The sequence below is a fragment of the Physella acuta genome, unplaced genomic scaffold, assembly GCF_028476545.2.
Source record: "Physella acuta isolate Inbredline_101_S28 unplaced genomic scaffold, ASM2847654v3 ptg000168l, whole genome shotgun sequence".
Taxonomy (NCBI): domain Eukaryota; kingdom Metazoa; phylum Mollusca; class Gastropoda; family Physidae; genus Physella; species Physella acuta.
In genome coordinates, this window is record NW_026731687.1 from 949,060 (window position 1) to 969,723 (window position 20,664).

The 20,664-nt window shown below is 42.1% G+C and overlaps 2 protein-coding genes across 8 annotated transcripts in view; one reads left to right on the top strand and one right to left on the bottom strand.

Annotated features, from left to right (window-relative positions):
- Nucleotides 1–872: 872 nt before the first annotated feature.
- On the bottom strand, nucleotides 873–1,439 carry LOC131936111 (circumsporozoite protein-like). The gene has a single exon (XM_059292987.1). It carries the CDS (start codon nucleotides 1,437–1,439, stop codon nucleotides 873–875), a length of 567 nt encoding a protein of 188 aa, XP_059148970.1.
- A 5,987-nt stretch (nucleotides 1,440–7,426) lies between these two features.
- Nucleotides 7,427–20,664, top strand: part of LOC131936102 (ras-specific guanine nucleotide-releasing factor 2) — a 95,776-nt gene continuing 82,538 nt past the window's right edge. For all 7 annotated transcript variants that reach the window (XM_059292969.1, XM_059292972.1, XM_059292973.1 and 4 more), the window contains exon 1: nucleotides 7,427–7,758. In XM_059292969.1, the coding sequence (XP_059148952.1) occupies nucleotides 7,489–7,758 (270 nt within the window). In that variant the 5' untranslated portion in view covers nucleotides 7,427–7,488. The remainder of the gene's footprint in view (nucleotides 7,759–20,664) is intronic.

Consider the following 20,664-nt stretch of genomic DNA (forward strand, 5'->3'; position numbering starts at 1 on the left):
TCCATTGATCACATATCCATAACTCCATTATATCCATTGATCCATTGATCACACACCCAATAATTACAGTATATCCTTGATCATACATCTATATTTACAGCATATCCATTGATCATATATCCATCTGTTACACCTGGCACAGTGCACATCCGTGGATCACATAGATTTCAAACAATCCGCATTTCCAACTGTCCACAAATCCACACAACCATCAATCCATCATGTAAATACCTCCACATTTCACATCTTCTAATCCACACTCCACTCAAGCCACCGCCATCAGCTACATCCACCACATCTACATAAATAGCAAACTTGATTTTTCCTCAACTGTGAACTGTGAACATTAAAAATGTAATCGACTTAATGCCGACACATCAATCGATTAGTTCAGCTGACTAAGTGGCATCAATTCATCAGCTCCCTCGCATTAGGGGGGGGGGGGATGTTAGCACAACTGTGTCCAGCTAAACTATGACCAATCTTCCTTCACTGGTCAGCTAAACTATGACCAATCTTCCTTCACTGGTCAGCTAAAGTATGACCAATCTTCACTGTCCAGCTAAATTATGACCAATCTTCACTGGATAGATTTCTATCTGTTAATTTTTCAATAAAAAAAAAATGACAATCTTGATCTTTGACTGATTAAATCGTTTTTATTAGACTAACTGCTTCCCTATTTCAGCCCATGTAATGCATATGACTAGCTCAACAGTTTCCTAAGTTAAACCAATGAAAGGGACATCACAATGTTTCCCTAGATCAGCCCATGAAAGGGACATGATTATCTACACCACTTATTTCATCAACTCAGATGTATCAAATGTGATCCAAATGTTTTGGACATAACCACTTACAGTTTCCATACCTCAGACCAAGCAAACATTGTACATCCTAATGTGTACGACAGCGTGTAATTGGTGCCAAAGAACATTGTCAGCAACATTGTCAGCAACATTGTCAGCTACAGTGCCAGCAACATTGCCAGCAACATTGTCAGCAACATTGTCAGCAACATTGTCAGCAACATTGTCAGCAACATTGTCAGCAACATTGTCAGCAACATTGTCAGCAACATTGTCAGCAACATTGTCAGCAACATTGTCAGCAACATTGTCAGCAACATTGTCAGCAACATTGTCAGCAACATTGTCAGCAACATTGTCAGCAACATTGTCAGCAACATTGCCAGCAACATTGTCAGCAACATTGTCAGCAACATTGCCAGCAACATTGTCAGCAACATTGTCAGCAACATTGTCAGCAACATTGTCAGCAACATTGCCAGCAACATTGTCAGCAACATTGTCAGCAACATTGCCAGCAACATTGACAGCAACATTGTCAGCAACATTGTCAGCAACATTGACAGCAACATTGTCAGCAACATTGCCAGAAACATTGTCAGCAACATTGTCAGCAACATTGCTATTCATTTATTAAGGCTTGGACATCTGTATCCCTCCTCCCCCACCCCCTCCACATTTTTAACATCTCCCTCCACCCGGAACAAACCTCTAGAGCTACAGGTGGATTAAACACATGTTTACGGTAGTACACAAGTCAACAGCCCATACCTAACGATGTCTATGTTACTACAGTAAAAGTCAAGATTCACTCTCCCCCCTCTCTCTCCCTTTCTCTCTTTAGCACATACCAGCTTCGTACTGATCCAAGAGTCTCGTCGGAGAATGCGGGGTCCCTCCCTAGACTATATGGCGTCAGTCTGGGTTCTGAGACTGTTTGACCTCTGGGATCTGACACAAAACTGAATGACCAAGATGGTCTGACTAATATCGAGGTCTGACTCTGTGGTCTGACCCTAGACTGTCTGACCTCTAAGTTCTGACCCTAGACTGTCTGACCTCTGTGTTCTGACCCTAGACTGTCTGACCTCTGAGGTCTGACCCTAGACTGTCTGACCTCTGTGTTCTGACCCTAGACTGTCTGACCTCTGAGGTCTGACCCTAGACTGTCTGACCTCTGTGTTCTGACCCTAGACTGTCTGACCTCTGAGGTCTGACCCTAGACTGTCTGACCTCTGTGTTCTGACCCTAGACTGTCTGACCTCTGAGGTCTGACCCTAGACTGTCTGACCTCTGTGTTCTGACCCTAGACTGTCTGACCTCTGAGGTCTGACCCTAGACTGTCTGACCTCTGTGTTCTGACCCTAGACTGTCTGACCTCTGGGGTCTGACCCAAGACTGAGGTCTGACCTAAAAATATCTGTCCCAAGACTGGGATATAACATAGACTTTTAGATTTAACCCCTAAGTTGACTCAAAAGGACAAGCTAAATAAAACTAAGGCAAGCCATACAAGTACCCAACCTACCCCTACCATTATGTCTAATCGAGATGTCATACCGTACGCTTATGAAAACAAATTTTATGGACTCTAGACTTCATCATTGACATGTAACGTTCCGTGGACAATACGTAAACGTCAGAATTTTTACATAGCTGGGTTCAAGGGTCGAGCTCAGAGTTATTTCCCTGTGTCAGAGTTTTGTCCCCTTTTTCTTTGCGGCTGGGGGGAAAAACGCTGAACAATAGATGCAAAATAGATGTAACGGGTGTATAACGTTTTATATAGGAAGAAACGTTCATCAATTTGTATTGTGATAATTGTAGTAACTATATTATTATGTTCACTGTTCATTTTGTTCGTACTAGCATCAGACTTTAAAATAAACCGGGAGTGATCTCCCCTAAACTTTCTCGAATATTCTTACATAAAATAACAGGGGATGGGAACTCGGTCTATAGACATGATTTTTAATCCATTTTAAATACTTAAAGTTTTTAAAATAGAATAAAAACTCGTAGACAAATTAATTGCACACCAAGTGAACGCCTAATAAAAAGCGCATAATAGTGCGCAATATTATTAGTACTTTTAAAATTTACATTAGTTTTTTGAGAAATCGGAAGTAGCGTAAATTACTACTTCCGGTCAACGGAAATTACTCAAAATGTAACAGAAGGTAGACAATTAGATGTTTTACTTGCATGTGAAATTTCATTTATCTATCTGAAATAGTACTCAAGTTATAGGCTTTTGAAAAATTCAAAGTAGAAAAAGTACCACTTCCGGTTAGCGGAAATCGCTCAAAAGTTGATACGGATCTACGATTTTGATTAAATACTTATATATGAAATTTCATCAACCTAGCTGTAACGGTACTCAAGTTATCGTGTTTACACACGGACAGACACACAGACACACACACACACAGACATACGGACAGAATTGCAAAGCCCGGTTTTTCAGACTGGATTACGCATAAAACCTCTTAGTTTTGATAAATCTGGATTGATAATTTTTGCCCGATTAAAATAAGTCCTCTAAACTTCGGATGTGATGAAGGACTGAGGTGTAATACGGTGAAAATTGTTAAAATTTCAAGTGATTTTTGTGCACGATTACAATACTTTCTCTATACTTCGTATATACGAGAAAGTAAAAATGCGTAAAGTGGAAAAAGGATAGATTCTATATCTCAATGACAAAGTAGGTCAATTAAAAATATAAAAAAATATGACTGTGGAAATTATGGGATGGAACACCGTTTATCGATGTTATAACGGACGTCAATACAAAAAAACAGAGCCACTTATGTTAGCTAATGGGTTGGGGTAGTGTTGTGTGATAACATAAAGCCGGATGGAATTATGGGTAATCAATGGCTTATATACACCTTCACAGTGTTTCATAATACCCATACACATATAATATACAGCATATACACATTTAATTAATATACACTTATATATATATATATATATATATATATATATATATATATATATATATATATACATATATATATATATATATACTAGATAAATGGCCCGTTGAGGAAGGGTACAACGGGCGCTAGGCTGATAGTGCTGTCTCTTTTCTCTAAACTAAAACCAACCCACCCCCCCCCCCCCACACACCACCCCCACCCCCACCCCCCCCCCCGACCCCCAGACACCACCCCCACCCCCCACCACACACCACCCCCACCCCCACACACCATCCCCACCCCCCAACCCCACCCCCCACACACACCACCCCCTCCACACACCGCCCCCCCACCCCCACCCCCCCACCCCTCCAACCCCCCCCCCCCTCCACCGCCCCCCCCCCCCCAAAAAACCATGTCTACCGTCCCATTCAACGAAATATAATTATATACTTTTTCCAGTGTCCGCCCCCTCCCAGAAAATTCTACCCCCGCCCCCGAAAATTTCAAGTACCCCCACCCCTCTCCGGGGAGGAAAAAGTCTGAAAGAAACACTGAAACCAACCCACCCCCCACACACCACCCCCACCCCGACACACCATCCCCACCCCCCACCCCCACCCCCCACCCCCCACACACACCACCCCCTCCACACACCGCCCCCCCACCCCCACCCCTCACCCCCCACCCCTCCAACCCCCCCTCCAACCCCCCCTCCACCGCCCCCCCCCCCCAAAAAAAAACCATGTCTACCGTCCCATTCAACGAAATATAATTATATACTTTTTCCAGTGTCCGCCCCCTCCCAGAAAATTCTACCCCCGCCCCCGAAAATTTCAAGTACCCCCACCCCTCTCCGGGGAGGAAAAAGTCTGAAAGAAACACTGAAACCAACCCACCCCCCACACACCACCCCCACCCCCCCCCCGCCCCCACACCCCCCCCCCCCCCACACACACACACCCCCACCCCTCCACACACCCCCCCCCCCCCACCCCTCCACCCCCCCCCCCCAAAAAAAAAAAACATGTCTACCGTCCCATTGCAAGAAAACCACTTTTTAGATTAGACACATTAATTTTATTATAGAGTATCGATGAGGAAATTTCTTTTGAGTTGGGGAGGGGGAGGGGCTCAGACGTTCTTACGCGGGGGGTGGGGCTTCGCCCCTACCCGAAGAATTGTATGCAAGAAACTCTTCACGCAAACCACTTAGATTAGACCAAATTGCCTTTGTATTGAATATGTTTACTCGATAATCAATGACGTCATATAACTGTGTGCACTCTCTGGGTTTGAGATTATTTTCTACTCTGTGCGCTAAATGTGTCGACGTCATACTTCGTTTTTCGAATTACTGTGCATGTTTTTAAATTGCTTGTCTTTTCTCTAGAGCGTTCTTGTCAGACAGATAGATAGATAGATAGAGAGACAGCGAAACTATTATATACGAGAAAAATGGCCCGTTGAGGAAGGGTACAACGGGCGCTAGGCTGATAGTGCTGTCTCTTTTCTCTAAACTAAAACCAACCCACCCCCCCACACACCACCCCCACACACCACCCCCACCCCCACCCCCCACCACCCCCACCCCTCACCCCCACACACCACCCCCTCCACACACCGCCCCCCACCCCCCACCCCCCCCCCCCCCAAAAAAAAAAACATGTCTACCGTCCCATTCAACGAAATATAATTATATACTTTTTCCAGTGTCCGCCCCCTCCCAGAAAATTCTATCCCCGCCCCCAAAAATTTCAAGTACCCCCACCCCTCTCCGGGGAGGAAAAAGTCTGAAAGAAACACTGAAACCAACCCACCCCCCCCCCACCCCCACCCCCCACACCCCCCCACCCCACCCCCCCCCCCACACACCACCCCCCACCCCTCCACCACCCCCCACCCCCAAAAAAACATGTCTACCGTCCCATTCAACGAAATATAATTATATACTTTTTCCAGTGTCCGCCCCCTCCCAGAAAATTCTACCCCCGCCCCCGAAAATTTCAAGTACCCCCACCCCTCTCCGGGGAGGAAAAAGTCTGAAAGAAACACTGAAACCAACCCACCCCCCACACCCCCCCCACCCACACCCCCACCCCCCCCACACACACACTCCCCCCCCCAACCCCTCCACCCCCCCCCCCCCCCCCCCCCCCCCAAAAAAAATCATGTCTACCGTCCCATTGCAAGAAAACCACTTTTTAGATTAGACACATTAATTAGGCGGTAATTTTATTATAGAGTATCGATGAGGAAATTTCTTTTGAGTTGGGGAGGGGGAGGGGCTCAGACGTTCTTACGCGGGGGGTGGGGCTTCGCCCCTACCCGAAGAATTGTATGCAAGAAACTCTTCACGCAAACCACTTAGATTAGACAACATTTCCTCTTTATTCAATATTTACGCCAGAATCAATGACGTCATTATATTACTGTGAGATTATTTTCTACTCTGTGCGCTAAATGTGTCGACGTCATACTTCGTTTTTCGAATTACTATGCATGTTTTTAAATTGCTTGTGTTTTCTCTAGAGCGTTCTTGTCAGACAGATAGATAGATAGATAGATAGATAGATAGATAGACAGACAGCGAAACTATTAGTATAGATATATATATATATATATATATATATATATATATATATATATATATATATATATATATATATATATATAACAACGTCCATTTGATTCTGTTTGAGTTTCTAGTAGAATAATTTGGAATGTATGACAATGCCAACTGACTTTAAAATGCCATCAACTTCTGAAGATGACTTGATTGATTTTGTCACCATCTATTGTTTTCTATTTTCCTCAGACTGAGAGTCTTGTCACTACCTCGAGCTCACCATTGAGTCACCATTGAGTCACCATTTCCTGACCATCGTCGTGTCACTACTTCCAGGTCACCTTTGTGTCACCACTGTCACCTGCGAGTCACCTTTTTGAGATCACCGTATGTCACTGCGTTACGTCACCAGTAACAACTGAAAGATCTTTTAACACCAAGGTCACCTGTCACTATTTCAAGGTCACTGATCGAACTCTCAGTCACGTGACCGTCTTCCCTGCAGAACGTGTGTGTCAATACTCATGTGACCTTTAACCTTTTCAGATACTTGTAATCGTGGATATTGTAATCGTGGATACTTGTAATCGTGGAAACTTGTAATAGTGGAGATTTGTAATCGTGGATATTTTAATCGAGGAATATTCAACTGTGTTGTGGGATAGTTCAATGTCGACAGAAATGTGGTATTGATCTATCGAATTTTCGATATTTTGGGATATCGCACATTTTCGCAAGGATTTTAGATTGGTTTTGGATTGTTGCGTGTATGACACAAATTTGGGATTGTTCTTCATACAAGGTAGCACATGCATGGGATTATCCTAAATGTTGAAGTAAGTAAAAATTCGGATTCCTGTAAATTAGATGAATTAATCAAAAATGTGTGATGGATAATTTATACTGTGACCCAAGTCTGAGATCATTCCAAATGCTTACAGCAGTTGGATTATTTTAAGTTCTGGATTGTTCTATTTCTATGTTGCCAGACATATTGGATTAATATATATGTTTATAGAACTTCTAAATTGTTCTATATGTTGAGCGAACTTCTGGATTTATCTATATCCTGAGAGAACTTCTGGATTTATATGTTGAGAGAATTTCTGGATTTATCTATATGCTGATAGAACTTCTGGATTGTTCTATATGCTGAGTCGGCCCGGGGGTGGTCCCGTGCATCATGCAGAAGACGATCCGCATCAGCGAGGGCCAGCTCCTGTACCTGGCCCACAAGGCGAGGGTGGAGAACACCATGTGTGGACACCTGTACAAGCGCAGCACCGACATGGGCAAGTGGCAGCAGCGATACTTCGTCCTCTACCAGAACGTGCTCTTTTACTACGAGAACGAGACCTCGGCCCGACCCTCGGGGGTGGCCCTGCTGGAGGGGAGCTACTGCGATAGAATTATCGCACCTGCGGCTATAAAAGGACGGGAGACTGAGAAACAGGTAGGGGAACGTTTTTGTGTTAGGTAGGGGAACATGTTTTTGTGTCAGATTGCGGAGCATGTATTTGTGTCACACAGGGGAACATGTTTTTGTGTCAGTCCAAAATTTGGGCTGTAGGTAGGGGAACATAACAGCAAACTTTGTGTATGGGGTAACGTGTTTTGTGAGTGTATCTGAGGTTGGAGGGTGTAAAACAAGTGTTGGATGTTGTCGTTTGAGGCATATGTATCAACAGAGAGTGGCTAGCTTTTGGGGACTGTCTTCCTACAGGCTCTGTACACGGGCTGTGGTCCAGACATCCAACGTCACACAGTGCCTTAAATAGCTAGCAGTTACTCCCGTTACTTGTCACCCCTGCCCTCACTTTGCTTCATTTACCCTGCACTTTAATGTCTTATCCGTCTCTATCAGAAATGATATGCCAACGTGACACATCCCTCCCATTTGCACGTAATGATCTAGTTTGTTGTTTAGGTTTGTTGTTGCGGGCTTTTTGTTAAGTGAACACCACATGACTGACACATGACATGACTGACACATGACATGACTGACACATCACATGAATGACACATATTATGTTGACACATGACGTGACTGACACATCACATGACTGACACATCACAGGACTGACACATCAAATGACTGATACATCACATGACTGACACATCGGATGTCAAACAGCTACCAAAGTTCACATTTTATGGAAACTTAAAAAAAATACAAGTACGTATGCTAATACCCCCCTCCCCCTACTCCGTTACACGACCTACCTGGCCTGTGTGACGTCACTCCTATGTCAACAATGTCAAACATCCCCCCCCCCCCCGTAGTTTAAAACTGAGAAAACATCAACTGTACAGGAATTTTTCTCAGCGCTGCGACATTTGAAATTGGATAGTGTAAAATGATAAACGCAAACTAGCGAACAATGTGTGTTTGGTATATTATGTTATATACGTGTGCGGACTGTGTGATGTGTGTATATATGCGTTGGTGGGATGCCGTGTGTGGGTAATGTGTGCATATGTGTGTGGTACATGTGTGTGTTCGTGGTACGTTTGTGTGTGTATGTGTGTGTGGTACACTGTGTGATATATGTGTGTGGTAGGCGTACGGTACGTGTGTTGTAGGTGTGTGTGTGGTATGTGTGTGTGTATGTGGTACGTGTGTGAGTAGTACGTGTGTGCTAAGTGTGTGTTTGGTATGTGTGTGATATGTGTGTTTGTGGTATTTGTGTGTGCGTGTGTGGTATGGGTGAGGTACGTGTGGTGTGTGTGTGTGTGGCTTTAACTGACCCCCTGTGAAATTACCAACTTGGAATCTCCCTTCGACCCCCCATAATTGACCCCTTGATCCCTGACCCCCGCATCCCTGACCCCGTACACACCCGACCCCCTCATCATAACACCGCTTTAACCAACCCCCTGTGAAATTACCAACTTGGGATCTCCCTACGAATTTAAAATTGATCAAAAAGTCACCTACCAGAGTAATCGATAAAAACTATTTCCATGGATGTCCTCGATTAGTTCTGACTGTGAATTCAAAGTACTGGAGCAGACGAACAGGATTCCAAATCTAGCGACTCGGCGCCCCATTTAGAAAGTAAAGACGAACTGAAGGAATTGTTAATTTTATTTCCCTCGCTATTTCCTAATGGTTGAATCGGTTTATTTTCATTGGCTTGCGCTGAGCACACTAACCTATAATGCCGGATTTAAAATGACTTTCATCAATTACGTACATCATTTTAATGGCTTTAACGTGATATAAAAATATTTTTTAAATCAGCTGTTATATGTAAATAAATATTTATTATTGTTTTTTTTTGTGTCCTATTATCAAGAGGTGACAGCTTTATAGTGAAATCACAACAAACGTTACTTCGCCATGTTGGGTGTTGACGAGGTTATTCTACGAAAGTCGAATTGGTTTCTTTAAGTGTAAGAATATTTCTGGGGTGTATATAGATTTGGATAGGGTCGACTTGACTCAGAACGTGTTGTCCCCATCTAGTAGCTTACTGTAAGACCTAGACATTTTCTTTAGACATTTGAAATGGACTAATAAGCATTGAGATGCGGGGAGTTTGTAGTCACTGCGCATGTCCATAACGTTTATCTATTTTCTCTATCACGTTAAGCAGACGCGATAACTAGTAACAGCAGAACATTCTAGATTGAATGAAGAAATTAATCTCGATCAGACCTCACACAGCATACAGTTGTTAGTATAGCGACTCGACCACTCTTCCACCGCTATGTAGGTACAGTACTGTGTGGTTAGCGGCGACTGATCAAATTAATCATGGCGGCGAGGCAGATTAAATTAATCATTGCGGCGAGACCGATCAGATTAATCATGAATCTGATGACAGCCTCTGATCTCAAGCATAATGCCAGCAAGCCCGGCTGTCACTGAGATATGTGACATTGTGACACATGGCCTCATGTGACATCATGACACATGGCCTCGTGACCGAGAAATTAGGCTTCTGACACATGTTGTTTTGTTTACATTTGTCAGCCATCTTGGAGCTGCCTTATGTTTGTAGGCCATGCTTGTGACTACCATATGTTTGTGGGCCATGTTTGTGGGCCATGTTTGTGGGCCATGTTTGTGACTACCATATGTTTGTAGGCCATGTTTGTGACTACCATATGTTTGTAGGCCATCTTTGTGACTACCATATGTTTGTAAGCCATGTTTGTGACTACCATATATTTGTGAGCCCTAGTTTCAAATGTAGGCTACTTTCAATAACGACTTGATAGCGTTCGTTACATCCACCGCGAATTAAATAAATAAAAAAAAAACTCCAATAAAACTACGTATTCTTTATTTACAACCGATTTGTGTGTGCCCTTTTTTAAAAAAAACATTCTCCATGCAAAATTTACATTTCCAATGAACTTAAAGAAAAAAACAACTTTCCTTTTTCTTTGATTATCCTCCTTCGCTACGATAAGAATTCTCTCCCTTTAGCATTTTTAACCGAGTTAAAAACTGGACCGCTGCCCATATTTGCCAGGATTTAGCCAATCGGTGGCCAGATTACAAGATAAATCAAACGCTTCGTCTGGTCAGCTTAGAACTAATTTGTTGACGAAATTTTGAACTCAACCACTCATCAGAGCTGATTGAATTTGTTTTGTCTAATCTCACGTCGGCTAGTCGTAGAGAAAGCTATGAAAAGGACTGACAGAAAGCTATGCGGAGTACTGAGTCAACTAGCCGTACAGAAAGCTATGCGGAGTACCAGTGGCGTAGCGAGGTCGGGTGTCACCCGGTGCGGCACTTAATGGTGTCAACCACCCCCCAGAGGCATAGAGACCCTTCCCAGGGACAAACTTTCAAATTTTCGATTTGCACCCCCCCCCCTCATGTTTTCGATTTGCACCCCCCCCCTCAAGTTTTCGATTTGCACCCCCCCCCCTCAAGTTTTCGATTTGCACCCCCCCCCCGTCGAGTTTTTCTCTATATATTTTGCTATTTTTTGCCTTGGTGTCACCCCCCTAAATGGTGTCACCCGGTGCGGTCCGCACCCCCCGCCCCCCCCTCGCTACGCCCCTGCGGAGTACTGAGTTAGCTAGCCGTACAGAAAGCTATGCGGAGTTCTGAGTCAGCTAGTCGTACAGAGTAGTGAGGCAGCTAGCTGTATGGAGTAGTGAGGCAGCTAGCTGTATGGAGTAGTGAGGCAGCTAGCTGTATGGAGTAGTGAGGCAGCTAGCTGTATGGAGTAGTGAGGCAGCTAGCTGTATGGAGTAGTGAGGCAGCTAGCTGTATGGAGTAGTGAGTCAGTGCATTAGATGTGGATTTGCTGGTGTTTGTGTTTATGGGCTTGTCTGGGCTGGGCTTGGTTGGCCTGACCTAGGATAGGCTTGGATGGGCTTGGCTGAGCTAGGCTTGGATGGGCTTGGCTGGGCTGGACTGGTGGGCTGGACTGCAAGATGTGTCTTGTGGCACAGTTGATGTGTCTTGTGGCACAGTTGATGTGTCTTGTGGCACAGTTGATGTGTCTTGTGGCACAGTTGATGTGTCTTGTGGCACAGTTGATGTGTCTTGTGGCACAGTTGATGTGTCTTGTGGCACAGTTGATGTGTCTTGTGGCACAGTTGATGTGTCTTGTGGCACAGTTGATGTGTCTTGTGGCACAGTTGATGTGTCTTGTGGCACAGTTGATGTGTCTTGTGGCACAGTTGATGTGTCTTGTGGCACAGTTGATGTGTCTTGTGGCACAGTTGATGTGTCTTGTGGCACAGTTGATGTGTCTTGTGGCACAGTTGATGTGTCTTGTGGCACAGTTGATGTGTCTTGTGGCACAGTTGATGTGTCTTGTGGCACAGTTGATGTGTCTTGTGGCACAGTTGATGTGTCTTGTGGTACAGTTGATGTGTCTTGTGGTACAGTTGATGTGTCTTGTGGTACAGTTGATGTGTCTTGTGGTACAGTTGATGTGTCTTGTGGCACAGTTGATGTGTCTTGTGGCACAGTTGATGTGTCTTGTGGCACAGTTGATGTGTCTTGTGGCACAGTTGATGTGTCTTGTGGTACAGTTGATGTGTCTTGTGGTACAGTTGATGTGTCTTGTGGTACAGTTGATGTGTCTTGTGGCACAGTTGATGTGTCTTGTGGCACAGTTGATGTGTCTTGTGGTACAGTTGATGTGTCTTGTGGTACAGTTGATGTGTCTTGTGGTACAGTTGATGTGTTTTGTGGTACAGTTGATGTGTCTTGTGGTACAGTTGATGTGTCTTGTGGTACAGTTGATGTGTCTTGTGGCACAGTTGATGTGTCTTGTGGCACAGTTGATGTGTCTTGTGGTACAGTTGATGTGTCTTGTGGTACAGTTGATGTGTCTTGTGGTACAGTTGATGTGTCTTGTGGTACAGTTGATATAGATGGAGGCTGTGGTTAGCGGGTCATTGACCTGAAGTGCTGCCCATGAGAACCGGGGAGAACATTCTAGAACTAACCTCACAGTTCAATTCTGCAGGCCTTACTCGTATGGACCGCTCTCATGATTCACAAATTAGACTTAATTAAGATGTTCATTTGGAAATATTGATAGTTGTCCAATAGGTAAGTTTGTAATTTGGTATTTATGAGCTGAGGGGTTAGTTAGCTGATGGAAGGAATAAAAGAGATGCAGTGTATAGAATCAAATAAGTTGTGTGATGTGTAGAAACAGGTGTAATGGGTAGAAACAGAGCAGGTGTAATGGGTAGAAACAGAGCAGGTGTAATGGGTAGAAACAGAGCAGGTGTAATGGGTAGAAACAGAGCAGGTGTAATGGGTAGAAACAGAGCAGGTGTAATGGGTAGAAACAGAGCAGGTGTAATGGATAGAAACAGAGCAGGTGTAATGGGTAGAAACAGACCAGGTGTAAGGGTAGAAACAGGTGTGAGAGGTAGAAATAGACCAGGCGTAATTGGTAGAAACAGCTATGATGGGTAGAAACAGGTGTGAGAGGTAGAAATAGACCAGGCGTAATTGGTAGAAACAGCTATGATGGGTAGAAACAGACCAGGTGTAATGTATAGAAATAGACCAGATGTAATGTATAGAAACAGACCAGGTGTCTAAAAAGAGGTCATACTTGAGTTAAAGCACATAACAACAAGTGACAGTTGTATTAATCATCCTCTGCAATGCCTGCTAGATCTAGCCAGTTATTTTATTTATTTGTTCGCGTGAGTTGAACTCTCGATAAAACTGCCGACGGCCTGTTGGCTGTGTGCATGGGCGGCGGTAAATGGATCCGTGGTGTACAGCCGCTGTTAGGTCTCAGGTTTCTGGCACTGGCAGGGGACAATTTTGTTGTTTTATGGAGGGAACAATGTTGTTGTTTTATGGAGGGAACAATGTTGTTGGTTTATGGAGGGAACAATGTTGTTGTTTTATGGAGGGAACAATGTTGTTGGTTTATGGAGGGAACAATGTTGTTGGTTTATGGAGGGAACAATGTTGTTGGTTTATGGAGGGAACAATGTTGTTGGTTTATGGAGGGAACAATGTTGTTGGTTTATGGAGGGAACAATGTTGTTGCTTTATGGAGGGAACAATGTTGTTGGTTTATGGAGGGAACAATGTTGTTGGTTTATGGAGGGAACAATGTTGTTGCTTTATGGTACACATATATATTTTAACTACTCACTCCTAACGACTCAGCAATTATAGGCACGGTACCACAGAGCGGGTGCTACACAGCGGGTACCACAAGGCGGGTACCACAGAGCGGGTGCCACAGAGTGGGTACCACAGAGCGGGTGCCACAGAGCGGGTGCCACAGAGCGGGTGCCACAGAGCGGGTGCCACAGAGCGGGTGCCACAGACACAGAGCGGGTGCCACAGAGCGGGTGCCACTCCCGAGCCTGGGACGGATGACACGGGTGGCTGGGGGAGGACGACATAATTGCCTCTCGCCTGATCGAAGTGGCACGACAGCAGGCTCACGTCAATAGCGCCCCGTGTCGCAGGCAGCCATGCAGAGCCGGATCCGGCAGGCTTATGCCGGGTGAAATCTACTGAAGCCGGAGGAAATAGATTGGGGTTGGATAGCATGGAGTCGGGAAGATAACGCAAAGTGGTGGAACTGTGCAGGAGTTGTAATGTCAGGTACCAACCCGCTCCCAACCAGCTACCAGCCAGCTACCAACCAGCTACAACCAGCTCCCAACCAATCACCAACCATCAACCAGCTACCAACCAGCTGCCAACCAGTTGTACTGCCAGCTACAACGAGCTACCAAAAAGACAGCCCACTACCAACCCTCTAGAACCAGCTGGTACACCCAGTCCCTTCACTTGCCCTCACAGATATCCTAGAGCATTAGCAGAGCTTTGCCCCGAGTCTTAGAGTTAGTGCTGTTTTAATCTGCCGTGTCAGAAGCGGGACTTGTGTGATTTACTTAGCGTTGTGTGAGGACTTGTGTGATTTACTTTTTGTTGTGTGAGGACTTGAGTGATTGACTTAGCGTTGGTTGTGTGAGGACTTGAGTGATTTACTTTTTGTTGTGTGAGGAATTGAGTGATTTACTTTTTGTTGTGTGAGAACTTGAGTGATTTACTTTTTGTTGTGTGAGTGATTTACTTTTTGTTGTGTGAGTGATTTACTTTTTGTTGTGTGAGGACTTGAGTGATTTACTTTTTGTTGTGTGAGGACTTGAGTGATTTACTTTTTGTTGTGTGAGGAATTGAGTGATTTACTTTTTGTTGTGTGAGAACTTGAGTGATTTACTTTTTGTTGTGTGAGTGATTTACTTTTTGTTGTGTGAGTGATTTACTTTTTGTTGTGTGAGGACTTGAGTGATTTACTTTTTGTTGTGTGAGGACTTGAGTGATTTACTTTTTGTTGTGTGAGGACTTGAGTGATTTACTTTTTGTTGTGTGAGGACTTGAGTGATTGACTTTTTGTTGTGTGAGGACTTGAGTGATTTACTTTTTGTTGTGTGAGTGATTTACTTTTTGTTGTGTGAGGACTTGAGTGATTGACTTTTGGTTGTGTGAGGACTTGAGTGATTTACTTTTTGTTGTGTGAGTGATTTACTTTTTGTTGTGTGAGGACTTGAGTGATTTACTTTTTGTTGTGTGAGTGATTTACTTTTTGTTGTGTGAGGACTTGAGTGATTTACTTAGCGTATGTGAGAACTTGAGTGATTTACTTAGCGTTTATTTTAGCTTTAGTTCTCAGCACTAAGACCACTGTCTAGACTCTATGTTGCACCTTTTTTATTTGCTGGCTTGTATTCTATCAACCAAATCAATCCGATTTAATCAGTTATAATATCAGTTATAATATGGGCCAACAACCACATCAATCCCATTTCATCAGTTAGGATATGGGCCACCAACTGCATCAATCCCATTTCAACTGTTGGGATATGGGCCACCAACTGCATCAATCCCATTTCATCAGTTGGGATATGGACCACCAACTGCATCAATCCCATTTCACCAGTTGGGATATGGGCCACCAACTGCATCAATCCCATTTCACCAGTTGGGATATGGGCCACCAATCACATTTATCCTATTTCACCAGTTGGGATATGGGCCACCAACCACATTTATCCCATTCACCAGTTGGGCTATGACTCACAAGTCACTACACTTCCCTGTAGCCCTACATCACACATATTTTATTTATATTTTACAATATCATCTTTTTTACTTATGTCGGAAAATTACATTCTCAGAAATCAAATTATTTGATGAAAATAGCCACAATTTTTTGTTGGTTTTTGCATTCGATTTATTCATCCTGGCCATAGATCTACTGATGTTTTTTGAGATGGCGTGGAGCCAATATGGCACGCCCCAACAACAACGTCAACAGCCATCTCTCAAATTTACATCAGAAAGCTTTCCTCATGCACCGCTGTGTGTATCTACCGGCAGGGCCCTCTGCCCAGTGTTCGCCCACAGTTTCGTGTGCAGTTGTCGCCCCTTATGTGTACAGTTATTGCCCCTGAGAGGTCATAGTATGTTTTATCCCCACTAATTAAATTCTTCAACTCGACGGGAACTAAGCGCCGTGGGGGTTCGTTTCCATGGTTACCATGACAACACTGGCCAAGTTTCACCAGTGTCCAACATCAGCTGTTGAATGACGTGTGTTTGATGGATGTGTTTGATGGATGTGTTTGATGGATGTGTTTGATGGATGTGTTTGATGGATGTGTTTGATGGATGTGTTTGATGGATGTGTTTGATGGATGTGTTTGATGGATGTGTTTGATGGATGTGTTTGATGGATGTGTTTGATGGATGTGTTTGATGGATGTGTTTGATGGATGTGTTTGATGGATGTGTTTGATGGATGTGTTTGATGGATGTGTTTGATGGATGTGTTTGATGGATGTGTTTGATGGATGTGTTTGATGGATGTGTTTGATGGATGTGTTTGATGGATGTGTTTGATGGATGTGTTTGATGGATGTGTTTATGGATGTGTTTGATGGATGTGTTTGATGGATGTATTTGATGGATGTGTTTGATAGATGTGTTTGATAGATGTTTAAGGGATGTGTATGATGGATGTGTGATGGATGTGTTTGATTGATGTGTAATAGATGTGTGATGGATGTGTTTAATGAATGTGTGACGGATGTGTGATGGATGTGTTTGATAGTTGTTTGATGGATGTGTTTGATAGTTGTTTGATGGATGTGTTTGATAGTTGTTTGATGGATGTGTTTGATGAATGTGTAATGGATGTGTTTGATGGATGTGTTTGACGGGTCGGATAATTGGATGTCTTACTAAACATCCTATATATATATATATATATATATATATATATATATATATATATATATATATATATATATATATATATATATATATATATATATATATATATAATCATTTAAAAATACAAAGATACAAAAATATTTAAGAATCTCCAATTAAATCAGCTAAATTGGGACGATATTTTTGGGTGGTAGAGTGGACAACTGGTAATCTGAAAGTCTCGAGTTTGTTTCCCGTGGATCGATCATATGTTAAAACCCGACTAGTTTACGGCACACCTTGAAGCGTGTTTTTGAAATGTTTTTCTCTCAGGTGTAACAACACATCTGGGATACAGCAACTACACCTGATGAAAAATCAAAGAATGATTTACAAAATACAATAACCAACTTAAGTAAAATAACATCTGAACTAGTACAAAAACGACTGTCACTTAATATCTGACGCCACTCTAAACACCAGCAACAATGGAAGACACATAACCGCTGTACTGTTAACATTACACTCAACAAAAAACTTTCACTAGATACGGGTGGGGGGTGTGTGGAAATCTAAACATACACTGGAAGGTCTCTGAAAGTTTCTACTGTTGTTCCTGACCAATGTGTTTTGTTTAGAATTAACCAGAGAAATAAAAGAAAATACATAGCTAATTGAAATCTAGAATGTTCTAGTTGATGTTGGTACATGAGATCTTACCCTAACGACATAGTCAATATTCTAAGGTGGACATCTGCTACGGTAGAACACACAGAATATACAATCAGGTCGGAGCCAGAAGGTCATATGACACATACAATGTTGGACATGGGGCATATGACAAATACAATATTAGACATGGGCCATATGACGCATGCAATATTAGACATGGGCCATATGACACATACAATATTAGACATGGGCCATATGACACATACAATATTAGACATGGGTCATATGACACATACAATGTGGAACACGGGCCATATGACACATACAGTATTAGACATCGGCCATATGACACATACAATATTAGACATGGGCCATATGACACATACAATATTAGACATGGGTCATATGACACATACAATACTAGACATGGGCCATATGACACATACAATATTAGACATGGGCCATATGACACATACAATATTAGACATGGGCCATATGACACATACAATATTAGACATGGGCCATATGGCACATACAATGTGGGACATGGGCCATATGACACATACAATATTAGACATGAACCATATGACACATACAATATTAGACATGGGCCATATGACACATACAATGTGGAACACGGGCCATATGACACATACAATATTAGACATGGGCCATATGACTTATACAATGTGGAACACGGGCCATATGACACATACAATATTAGACATGGGCCATATGACACATAAAATATTAGACATGGGCCATATGACACATACAATATTAGACATGGGCCATATGACATAAATTAGACACGGGCCATATGACAATGTGGGGCAAGGGCCATAGGGCGTATACAATTTGGGACAGCAATATTTAATTACGTTGGGGAGAGAAATGCTGTTTTCATTTGGGTTTTTAAAATCCCATCTAATCCACTATTAAAATTTACTCAGAAGAAGACACCATTTCTCTAGGATATATACTCTATACAGATACTACAACATAAATAAATAAACAAACCCATGAAATGTTGAACTTCCATAACTTTAAAGATGATATAACAACAAAACAAACACATGCCACTTCCGTTTTCCGTAGCTCTAATTACTATGGCTATCTCGTAAATAAAACAGCACTTTGTTACTCAGCATGAATTAATGGCTGTCGTTATTTCATAGCGGAACTTTTTTTATGACCAGCTCCAATTGCAGCTTTATTTGATAATTAATTGATTGGTCTACGCAGGTATCCGCACATGTGGAGCAGCCGTGTATGTTTGTGTGTCGTGTTTGTGTGGAGTTGTGTATTATGTGTGTTTGTGTTTATGCATGTTTGTGTGTTTTATCTGGTGTGTGTTTTTGATGTGTTTTGTGTTGTAAGAGATTTTGACAAGTTTTGACGTTTTACATCCTTCCGAATCCAATCATCCGGAAAAAAAAAATTAGTTTTTGCGATTTTGTTTTCTCTGTGTGTAGGTAAACACTCCTGTCCATTTCAGTTAAGTTAAAGATATTTAATATTTAAGTAGTACATCAAATTGTAGTTTTCTTTCAACTTTTGAGTTATTTCCGGAAAACGGGACAAAATGCTTACTTTACTTCCGGTTTCTCAAAAGCTAATATCTTAAGTACCGTTTAAGTTAGGTGGCCGAAATTTCACAACTAAGAGTATAATTGTTTTCACAGTTTTCTTTCAAATTTCGAACGATTTCCGGTAAAGAGAAGTGGTACTTTGCTTTATTTCCGTGTGAGCGCGATAACTCGAGTACTGTTACTTTTAGGTATACAAGTGTAAGAAATTATACTTGGATTACTTTCAGTTTTTGAGTGACCTTCGATTACCGGTGGTCGGCGAAAGGTACAGGATCTTGTTTTCTTGATTCTTTCAAATTTTGAGTGAGTTCCGCTAAACGGAAGTAGTACTTACGCTATTTCCGATTTCTTTAAAAATATCACTTCAAGAATCGGTGACAGTGCACTGTGACATAAAATGTGAATTAATTAGATGTTTAATTATCTTCTTATATTTAAAGAACATCATTTATTGTCTCCTTTTTAGTGGAGTATTACATAAAAGCTTGTTATTAAAAGGTTTTTAAAGGAACAAAATTTCTGCCTAAAGATTAGCGCAGATGTTAACCTGAGTTTTGTAAGTAATTGGTAAGAAAGGAAAATGGAATATATTTATATCTGTAGATAAAGAAGGAGATATCTCTATCTTTGCTAAAACTCGGTATAGTGTTAAAATATTCCTAGTGAAGCAGGCGATATTTCCATTCTATTGTTTGTAGCAGATGTTACTCTTATTTCTAGAATAACCGACGACATTTCAATTCCATTGCAGCAGATGATATATCTATTATCTTGTAGCAGACGACACTTCTATTCTATTGTAGTAGACAAATTGAAATAGCAACATTTCTCGTCTTTGTTGCAGACGATTTAAAAAAAAATGTTTGCAACTGATGGACGAACGCTCGTTGTGCGGACGAAGTTATTTGCAACCTTATAATACAAATTTTGATTGGTCATCATCAGCTAATCTCCATGGCAACCATATGACGTATTGATTGCTCTTTAGTTTATTCCATTTTGAAATTATTCTAGCGACACAGACACATTGTTAAATGTCGCAACAGCCGTTTCTGTTTTCACTACGATAGACGCAACACATCAACGTCGCACTTGTTTTTTTTTATTTTACCTCGCTATTGCTACAATTTTTTTTACATTACCTTGCTATTGCTACAATTTTAGTCAATCGCTGTTACAGTTTTTTTTTTACATTACCTTGGTATTGCTACAATTTGTTTTACATTACCTTGCTATTGTTACAATTTTTTGTACATTATCTTGCTATTGCTACAATTTTAGTCAATCGTTCTTACAGTTGTAAATCATCAATTATATGCATCCTTTTTGTTGAAAAATCTAATTCTGTTTAGAAATTTCAAAAATAAACTTTAAACTCGACACTTGTTAAAAGGACAGTATGTAGCTA

Excerpts from the sequence above, each read along its gene's own strand:
- LOC131936111 (XM_059292987.1), bottom strand. The coding sequence starts at position 1,439 with ATGAATAGCAATGTTGCTGACAATGTTGCTGACAATGTTTCTGGCAAT.